We start from the raw sequence: 10,533 nt of genomic DNA on the forward strand, positions 1-10,533 counted from the left end.
GAACCACCGACCTTCTGATTAGTGGCTGACCTGCTCTGCCACCTGAGCTACAGCCACTCCAGTTGCAATATTCAAGATCAAAAAAATGAATCTTCAAATTTTGTAGCTTCGTTTAGATTTCTGTATAGAAAAAAAAGAGGGACTGAATCATTCTCCGGGGTCTCCCAATTTATGGTTATACTGGTCAGTTGCTGTGCATTTCTATAGCTAACACCTGGATTCATAGACAGCAAAGATTTCTAAAAGCCTCTTAATTATTCATGTTAGACTCTCCAGCCTTTTTTATTTCACAGTGTGGCAGAAATCTCAGTTCTTCAATAGTTTGTGTTGGAGAAAGTTTTTATGAATGAACCTTAAAAATCATAGTAATGAAGGTGTAGTTTTTACAGTGATATTGTGGTGTCATACCTTTAATTAGAGCGGGGCATTTACGATGTATTTATGATTGTATTGTTTTTTTGTTACCTCTCTCGTGAAGCACTTTGTGACATCTGTCTGTGAAAAGTGCTATAAAAATAAAGTTTTACTTACTTACTTAGTGGGTTATTCAAATCTATTAATTCAAAGAACCCTAACGGTACCTGTAATTTTTGGGTTGGGAAGAGTTAATATTTTTCTCCTTTTTACAGTTAACCAAGTTTTCAGAATGACTTAAGCCAAAAACATCATTTGTGTTCATGTTATTGTGCTTGTATAAACCAGTGACTTTTCTACATTCTACAGATTCTCACTGAAGGTACTGATGGCGTGTGCTTACATCATTAACTTCTTTGTTTTGTTAGTCTGTAGTAAAGGCTTTGATCAGCTTGCTTCCTTTTAATCAGCCTTGAATAAACATATTTTTCTCACTGTGCATGTATTTCTTCAGCATCTTTTACCTGCAGTTAATGTGACAGGCTATCTTCATATCATGTATGCTTTGCAGTACGTCAATAAACTGAGATGCAGTGATGTGAATCTGAGTTCATGTGTTTATTTAGGTGCTTCGCGCAGTTTCTCCTTTAGTCAGAGAGATCGCTGACTAAAGGAGAAACTCTGGGGATTATGATTTGGAGCATATGTCTACACATGTCTGTACATGAGGATGCTGATAGTTGTGCTTGCTATAGTCAATGCTGTCTTCTGTTTGGTTGCAGTTAAAATAAAACAAAATAGGATGATTGAAAACTGATAGTGACAGTTATGTTCATGACACAAATTTCTGTTAGGAAAGTCTACAAGTTGCACAGCACGGAGTCCTTGAATTTCCTAATTTCATGCTGTTGTGGAGTTTCACAGAAAAAGATTGGATATTAGAGGAATACAACCACTTGTACAAAGAAACTGAAAAGCTTTAAACTTTCTGAATGAATACAACCTGAAGCAACACGTCATCCCAACTATCCCCAAACGTGTCCATCCCTCACAAATAACAGGTGATTATGTGTAAAACATGTTGAATTAAATAATATTAGCAAATAGGGTTAAACCACTTACTTATTAAGAAATATGTCACTACTGTATACACTCCCTTCTCCTATCTTTTCCACAGGAGCTTAACTGACCCCATCCTCCTCATCTCTACTCCATCATCTGCTCTCCCCCTGCCTCCTAATATGAGTATATTAGGAGTATATTGCAATATGTTCAGATAGCATGATTTAAAGAGTGGATGTGTCTTTCTGCTGAAGGCCTAGCTGGTGAGTCGAGGGTTGGAGATTGTGTCAGCTTATTACAGCTGATTATCTGTAAGGGGATTAGAAGTACAGGATGGTGAGTTAACAGGCACTTCAAAATTGCTCTTCTCAGCTTCAATATTTGCTTTGTGTCAGAGCTCACCTTGCTCCGGGATAGCGGGAGATCAGCACGACATTGGACTAGCAGCAGGTGTTAGATTTCACTACCCAAGGTAAAGATTTTGCCATGTGTTGTATTGTGGGCATGGTATTGGCTGATTGGATAAGTGTATATGTGCTGCCTGACAGCTAGTATCCTTAGCTCGTCTCATCTTTGCACTTTCTTCTGATCTATAATAATGAAAAGAAAAAAAATGCCTTCAGTTCGTGCATGTTGTAGAAATGTATAGTCTTATGCTTTGGAAAGCATTCATGGACCTCGGCAGACAAAAGAAAGAACATTTGGATTAGTAGATGTTTACATCTGTCTTTCTTTGTGCAGTGTAAAAGCATCAGTTAGACCTAAGTTGGAGTTATTTCATCTAAGTCAACGCTAATGGGTGTGTCTATATGATTCTTAATCCTCTGGGAATCACACAGCTGGGATTCTGATGATGGTGGTTCTTAGTATTTGTGCCAGTTTAGATAAACTGACCTTCTTTCTTCCCCGCAGTGCTCTAATGCTGATCATGTCAAGTTGTGGTCTGCAGTCAGGAGTGCCTAAAATATCTCTGTAAGCTGCTTATGACACTCAGCGGGCAGCAGCCTCCTTCCTGCTCCATCCTGCAGCTTTCATTTAAAGAAAAGTCCACACTGAAGCCTGACCTCTGACCTCTGAACCTCTCGCACCTGTGTGGACTTCACAATTGAGCCACCATACCCCATCTGCCTGATGGTTCATGACAGCAAGATTCAAACACCTTAGTTTAGACTAGTTCTCAGAACTGTTTGTCCAAAGGGAAGTTTTTCTTATTTCGAAGAGATGAAATGAAGGCCTGATTGGAAACCAGTCAGAGTGCACACAGCCAGCTTCTAAAAAGCCTGATTGCTCTGTGCCTTCGTCTTTACATATTCACGCTCACAATTGATTTACAAAACACTCCTTACATTGTGGTACATCTTATCTCCTGTTGTGTTTTTCTGTGTTTTATCAATCATTTATCAATCATAAATGATTGATATTTATGAAAAGTGCAACCTTAAATATTTCAGTCGGTGGGCCTTTAGAAGCTTCAGCTGTGAGCAAATGAAGTGAGAATGATGAATTTGGTGGCTTAAAATTATATTAATTTGTAAACAAGTTTCAGTATTGCAACAAAAAGGCATATGCACAAACAATATGCTGTCATGTTGTTATGTAGAACATAAACTCTTTAGCTCAGACAGCCTGACAGTAGATTGTTATGCAGCACCTTGTGGTCAAAAGTGTTCATGCACACTGAGGGTGGCCACCTTTTGGCCATGTTAGCAGCTTCTTAGCCGTGAGTCACTCAGAAACCTGAGAACGGTCATGGCAGTTGGGAAGGTGACATTTAGCAAGGTGGAGAGAGAGAAGCTAGCTGAGGTTCTCTGGCTGCTTAATTGGATTTCTGTAGTGACAGGAACTATCCTCTTTGGCCTTGGCTTGTTCCTCAGAGTAGAGATTCACAAATGGCAAGAAGTGATGTCGGAGCAGGGAATCCTCTATGTGCCACATATGCTGATCACCACAGGACTAGCAGCCTGCTGCATCAACTTTTTCGGTGGCAAGATCTGCCTGGACTGTGCCGACACCAACAAGTTCTTGCGCTGGAAGCTGGTGATGATGCCGTACATCATATGCACCTTCTTCTTCACCTCTTGCGTCCTGGCAGGGGCGCTCATGTGCTACGGCATTCGTAGTCAAATGGAGGAATCCCTGTTTATGGGCCTGAGGAATGCCATGCGATACTATAAAGACACAGACACTCCAGGCCGCTGCAACCTGAAGAGAACTGTGGACCTACTGCAGATCCAGTTCCAGTGCTGTGGGAACACAGGATACCGAGACTGGTTCCAGATCCAGTGGATCAGCAGCCGCTACCTGGACATGAGCAGCAGTGCTGTGGTAGAGTAAGTTGAGCAGGACATGCTGAGTCTTTCTGGGTTTGTTGATTACTGTGAATGATGCACATGGTAGCAGGTACAGGGTCCTTCAGTAGAGTGTATCAGACCAAAGCGCACCAGGTTAAAAACTACACCCCGCCTAAAGGTATCTGTCAGAAAAACCCCCAGTATTAGTGCAAAACATAACGTAAACAGAGTACGTTGTTAACTGTGCTCAGATAACCTTCATCGACTGGTTGTTTGTGGTCACATGAACCCTCCAGTTGTCAAACAGGAATAATAATTTAGGTGTTGAACTTTGAAGGACCTCATAGAGTGTTGCAGGTGGATGAATCTAGAATTCACAGTGACAGTGTTTACATTTTGCTGTGTAGCAGTTATTTGTGTTTGCTGAAGTGCTGGACTCAGGTTCCGACATGATTTATCCAGCAGAGCAGGGTTTAATGTACACAGACACATGACTTTTAATGTTAGGAGAGCATAACACTTTCCACAAACCCTTTCACTGTTGAAAATCTTAGAAATTACATCAGATAGTACATTAAGAGTTCAAAATATGTAAAATATTAGTCTAGATGTCAGTAGATAGCAGACTGAACTGAGGTCTTTTTTCTTACCCCTCACAATTTATTTAGTGCATAATCCTAGCTGTGGTGGCTGCTGTAGGACAAACACCTCTGGCTGCCCATCATTTGTAGTGAGTGTAGTCTGCTGTTATCTCAGCTGTTGGTGTCCAGGTCCATTTACTCTGGAAGAGAGTCTGATAAGAGTCGATGAGTCAGAGGAACTCACTTGTGATACTGAGGTGAGTTGCTGAAGATCTGCTGAACATTTCTGTAAATGCTGTTGTTAGCCTCTGTTAGCTGGTGTTTGGGAAACTTTCTTCAAGGCTGATCTAATGTTTTCAGGCTTGGAGACTTAGCAAATAAACTCTCATACCATATGAGAATATAATCAAACTGTTTGATTTTTGGGATATTTGTTTTAATGTTAGTTTATAACCGGCTGTTGTTGTTGTTGTTTAGTCGGATGACAATTTTAGGAATAAATAAGTGTGTTCGTGCACATTTTTATGTGTCAGAGCCCTAGCTTTAATTAACAAGATACGGTTTGTGGTGAGGAGGAAGAGGAATGAGGTGAAGATGAGGGACGAGGAAAAAGACATTTATTTGTTTGTGATCTTTAAATTAAATGTAACTGTGGTACTATGTGGCTGGTCTGTTCCATTGTCATCATGCAGGTGGGACGGCCATGTCATTCTTAGCCACTGCATTCAAGATGGCAGGGCAACACGGTGGTGTCTAGGTCCATTTACTCTGGAAGAGAGTCTGATAAGAGTCGATGAGTCAGAGGAGTCAGAGGGCATCAACTTGTTGGAAGACGGAATTACGCATTAATCAGTATATATTTATGAAGACTTTTTTCTATTAAAAACTTCTAAAAATGACCGACTGCAACTTTAAAATAGTTTCATTAGATGCTGCATTGACTGATTGTGTGTCTGTTTAGTTAGTCTTTTATTTACCAGCAGTGTGAGTTGTTCACACACAGTTCACACTGCTTCCCCTGACTTTATTATTTCTAACTGAAGGCCTGTTTATAGAACACCTATATGGAAATGTGGGTGTTTCTCTTCCAACAGACAGTAAGCAGACTGACCCCTGAAGGATTTAGGCCACTGGTCTAATGCAGTTAAGCCTGGACGCTACAGAGGTCAGGTGTCATACATTAATTAGGAATAACCAATAGGGTCCAGTCAAATAACTTCAGATAACTTATTAAACATAAGTTATAAGTTAGCAATGACAGAAACTTTATCAATAATTCTGATATAAACATGTGATAATTGTTTCTGCAGCTTTAGTTTCTTTAAATTTGATCATGAGATCCCTTGGAAGATCATGACTCCACAAACAGCATACAAACATCACTTAGAAACAGCTGCAACATGTATTGAATTTAATTCAATAATCCCACCCTCCCTCCCCTTTTTTCCAATTCTTTCACCTCTTCACTTCTCATTAGTAAATGGTGATCTGCCAGGCCCGGGAGCCACCGACAGTCTCAATCGAGGCCTTCCCCAAACCTTAGCTCAATTCTTGATTAAGCCATTGCCTTTATCTACTAAAAAGTGCTGCCAAACCTAAAATGAGAATGTGGGCCCAGCTAGTGAAACGATTGACTGACTAACTGCTCTGCATGCAGTAGCAACAGTTCCTGTTCCTCCCTTTCAGTCGTATGAGGAGTAATGTGGAGGGGAAGTACCTGATGGATGGTGTTCCCTTTAGCTGCTGCAGCACCTTCTCCCCTTGGCCCTGCATCCAGCACCATCTCAGCACCAGCTCGACCCAAGACGAGCAAAGCCAGCAGCTGAACCTGTGGCGGCGGGGCTGCAGACAGGCCCTGCTAGACCACTACACCGGCATCATGCAGTCGATCGGCCTCACCGTGCTGCTCATCTGGCTTTTTGAGGTACTGGTGATTTTGCTGAAACTAGAACCGTCAGTTCATACAGAACAGAAGTGAAAGCACAGAGGTTTACAAATCAGCTCCATAAAAAGAGCTTTTTTAAAACCCCAATAAGATCTGCAAAGCCACCATCGTGGACCTCTGTGGTTTTAAAGGAGACTCACTTTCTGTGATATATGCCATGATCTAATCTCAGATGTTCACTAAATATGGCTAAATTTTCAAATATTGAGGTAAACATGCAAATCAAATATAAACTAATCTAATCCAAAGAGTCTGAGGGCCTATTAAAGTAACAGAATGTAAATCAGCTGGTTTCGGAAGATGACGGCCTTGTATCAGATGAAGATGGATCATTTTGTACTCTGGCTCATGCATAGCTGCGCTGGTAGAGTCCAACAATGAAAGTGAGGAAGTGGAACAGCACCAAAAATCAACACTTCCATCGTTGTAGTAGCCTTATAATAGAAAATCAGAGGAACGAGGACAGAAAGAGTGCGTTCATGTTTCTTTTATTGTTCTCGATTTTGACATATTTCTGTCAAAATGCAGCTAATAAATGAACCGTGTCCTTGTGTTAGAATAATGCCTGAATGCTATAGTATCTCAGTTTGGTTATATTAATGTGTGCTATATCAGTGAGCTATCCGATGTTGCACTCAGTAGAGTCCTAAGAGTTTTTCTGCTTTCCTGCAGCGTGTCACCTCCCTTTCCCGAAACATCTGTGAACCTCTGTACGGGGAAGGAGGTGTCTTATTCCATTCACTGAGCTCAACAGCCGACTCAGAGTTGAAGGAGCTAATAAATATAAATGAAAATGATGCAGCTCTCTAATGTGTTGTACAGCATCATGGACCATAGGGCTAGGGTTGAGTGTGTCTTTTCCTCTCTATTGGCATATCACAGCAGCTCGAGCATCAGCTGGAAAGCCACCAAACGAAGCGTTTTTTCAGAGACACCCTCATGGCACTTTTCTAACTGTGGATGTGAGACAAGAGCCTGGGTACAGAACTCCAATTCAGTTTCCATCACTGCAGAAAAAATGATGTGAGCAACAAGAGTACCTTGATGAACTCAGGGATGCCTTAGGATCTGACAGTAAATAATGTTCACCTCACAGGTCAGCTGTTCTACACAACTTTCATTTAGTGATCGTGCAGCTCTTTTGGATAAATCCTGAGCTTCACGTGAGACTTAGATCTCAGGACCTTGCACAGTCCCAGCAGCTTATATCAGCAGAGTTCTCCCTGATATCATGAGCATATTGATCCTCCTTCAGCCTCATCTCGTTGTTTTTGGAGAAAAACAGAAGTAAATCCCGAGCTTGCACTGAGTGTGTTTCTTATACCCTTATTTTTGAGCCACAGATTAACACTGCTCATGGTTAATAAAATGAACTGACTGCTCTTGTGTGTTTATATGTTTATAAATGATAAATTTGTCACATTTACATTCGGCTCAGTCTGTGGGTGAGAGCATGTGGTCTGACCCTAGCTTCGTACAGTAATACCAGTCTGATGTGCACACCGCTTACCACCCTTAATCACTGGATTATTACAAAAGGTGGGACCAAAAGTGTCAGCTTGACCCCCAATCAAGATCCCCATAGCAGACTAACGCTCTTATTGCAGATTTAACACTGAGCAGTTTCAGTGTCCTAAAAGCAACCATGTTAAAGGCAGGGAGATCACAAGATGGGGGCACACAGTCACAATACTTCTGGTCACACTGTGGTCTCCACTGTGACTGAAGTCTAAACTTGATTAAACATACTGTATTTCCTTTTTCCACCAGCTGCTGGTTCTGACAGGTGTCCGTTATCTGCAGACGGCCATGGAGAACGTTCTCCGGCTGGGTGATCCAGAGTCGGAATCAGATGGTTGGATTTTGGAAAACAGCCTGGCAGAAACGGCCCGGTCCAACTTTAACATTATTAAGAACCTAGGAAAGTGTTACCAGGTCGACGACGACCCAAACATCAATGTCCCGACTGCTGCTGCAGAGGAGGAACTGCCATCATAGCAGGTCCAGGTCCTCGTGACCAGCTAGCCTCCAGCCTGTGGAGTCATGGACAGCAGAAGGAATGAGCTGTTCCAAAGATGCTTTTGACTCGGGATAGAAATCACTTCATTCTCCAGGATGCAGAGTGAATCAAGTGGATCTGACACGTTTAGCTTCGTCCCAGAGACAAGAACAAAAACTTGATTGTTTGATCGAAACAAGTTCGGAACAGTGGCTAAACTTTACCTGCTGAGTCCTTAGAGCTCTCAGATTTATGGACCAACAAGGTCTTCTGCCTTCAGATACGTGAGTTTGAATAGGTTTTACCTTGATGACAGGTTTATAAATGAACTCTTTGTGACTTTTTTTTTATATGATAAGAGGAGTTATTTTTTATACTTGAAGTAAATTACAAAGCCATGAACTGGTACTTTTTGGTCTTTGATTGCATTTTTAATATTTACCATTCTCCAAAGAAGTCTGATCACTGTGAAAAAAAAATCAACAGCCCATCAGTTAAAGCCTGAAAACAGTACAAGTACAGGTTGGACCATTTATATGGACACACCGTAATAAAATGGGAATGGTTGGTGATATTAAAGTCCTGTTTGTGGCACATTAGTATATGTGAGGGGGCAAACTCCTCAAGATGGGTGGTGACCATGGTGGCCATTTAGAAGTCGGCCATCTTGGATACAACTTTTGTTTTTTTCAATAGGAAGACATGTGACACATCAAACTTATTGGTAATGTCACAAGAAAAACAATGGTGTGCTTGGTTTCAACGTAACTTTATTCTTTCATGAGTTATTTACAAGTTTCTGATGTGTGTTCAGTGTGCTGCCCATTGTGTTGGACTGTCAATGCAACCCTCTTCTCCCACTCTTCACACACTGATAGCAACACCGCAGGAGAAATGCCAGCACAGGCATCCAGTATCTGTAGTTTCAGGTGCTGCACATCTCGTATCTTCACACCATAGACAATTGCCTTCAGATGACCCCAAAGATAAAAGTCTAAGGGGGTCAGATCGGGAGACCTTGGGGGCCATTCAACTGGCCCACGACGACCAATCCACTTTCCAGGAAACTGTTCATCTAGGAATGCTCGGACCTGGCACCCATAATGTGGTGGTGCACCATCTTGCTGGAAAAACTCAGGGAACGTGCCAGCTTCAGTGCATAAAGAGGGAAACACATCATCATGTAGCAATTTCAAATATCCAGTGGCCTTGAGGTTTCCATTGATGAAGAATGGACCCACTATCGTTGTACCCCATATACCACACCAAACCATCACTTTTGTTGTTCCAACAGTCTTGGAGGGATCCATCCAATGTGGGTTAGTGTCAGACCAATAGCGGTGGTTTTGTTTGTTAACTTCACCATTCACATAAAAGTTTGCCTCATCACTGAACAAAATCTTCTGCGTGAACTGAGGGTCCTGTTCCAATTTTTGTTTTGCCCATTCTGCAAATTCTGTGCGCCGATCTGGGTCATCCTCGTTGAGATGCTGCAGTAGCTGGAGTTTGTAAGGGTGCCATTTGTGAGTAGCTAATATCTGCCGAAGGGATGTTCGACTAATGCCACTCTCCAGTGACATGCGGCGAGTGCTACGCTGTGGGCTCTTGCTGAATGAAGCTAGGACAGCCACTGATGTTTCTTCATTAGTGACAGTTTTCTTGCGTCCACATTTTGGCAAATCCAACACTGAACCAGTTTCACGAAACTTAGCAAGCAGTTTGCTAACTGTAGCATGGGAGATGGGTGGTCTCGTAGGGTGTCTTGCATTGAAATCTGCTGCAATGACCCGGTTACTGCGTTCACCAGATATCAACACAATTTCGATCCGCTCCTCACGTGTTAACCTCTTCGACATGTCAATGGCTGTGAACAAAGAGAAACTTGTAAATAACTCATGAAAGAATAAAGTTACGTTGAAACCAAGCACACCATTGTTTTTCTTGTGACATTACCAATAAGTTTGATGTGTCACATGGCCCTCTTCCTATTGAAAAAACAAAAGTTGTATCCAAGATGGCCGACTTCTAAATGGCCACCATGGTCACCACCCATCTTGAGGAGTTTGCCCCCTCACATATACTAATGTGCCACAAACAGGACTTTAATATCACCAACCATTCCCATTTTATTACGGTGTATCCATATAAATGGCCCACCCTGTAAAATAAAATAGAATAGAATAGCCCCTTTATTTTCATTCAGAATGCCCACCAGTGCACATCAGAAGGAAATTTTGGTGCATTTACTCGCCATCTTGTCATATTTACCTGTAAGAGAAATTTGTATATACTAATTATTAT

General features: G+C 41.7%; 1 protein-coding gene across 2 annotated transcripts; it reads left to right on the plus strand.

The window, feature by feature from the left end:
- The first annotated feature begins 6 nt into the window (after window positions 1–6).
- Window positions 7–8,868, plus strand: LOC102303764 (photoreceptor outer segment membrane glycoprotein 2). 2 transcript variants are annotated; one of them, XM_005952085.3, is made up of 4 exons: window positions 7–1,888; window positions 2,329–3,746; window positions 5,975–6,212; window positions 8,004–8,868. In XM_005952085.3, exons 2-4 carry the CDS (start codon window positions 3,166–3,168, stop codon window positions 8,229–8,231), a joined length of 1,047 nt encoding a protein of 348 aa, XP_005952147.1. In that variant the 5' UTR covers window positions 7–1,888; window positions 2,329–3,165; the 3' UTR covers window positions 8,232–8,868. The 2 variants fall into 2 exon arrangements, with proteins under 2 accessions (XP_005952147.1, XP_042072619.1); XM_042216685.1 differs by lacking the exon at window positions 7–1,888 and having other exon boundaries at window positions 1,904–3,746.
- The last annotated feature ends 1,665 nt before the right edge of the window (window positions 8,869–10,533 follow it).

The sequence above is a fragment of the Haplochromis burtoni genome, unplaced genomic scaffold (genome assembly GCF_018398535.1).
Source record: "Haplochromis burtoni strain Fernald_Lab_line unplaced genomic scaffold, NCSU_Asbu1 Contig_1194, whole genome shotgun sequence".
NCBI lineage: Eukaryota > Metazoa > Chordata > Actinopteri > Cichliformes > Cichlidae > Haplochromis > Haplochromis burtoni.

Coding starts and splice junctions, on each gene's coding strand:
- LOC102303764 (XM_005952085.3), top strand. CDS start 3,166: ATGGCAGTTGGGAAGGTGACATTTAGCAAGGTGGAGAGAGAGAAGCTA. Junction 3,747..5,974: donor AGCAGCAGTGCTGTGGTAGA/GTAAGTTGAGCA, acceptor CCTCCCTTTCAG/TCGTATGAGGAGTAATGTGG. Junction 6,213..8,003: donor TGCTCATCTGGCTTTTTGAG/GTACTGGTGATT, acceptor TTTTTCCACCAG/CTGCTGGTTCTGACAGGTGT.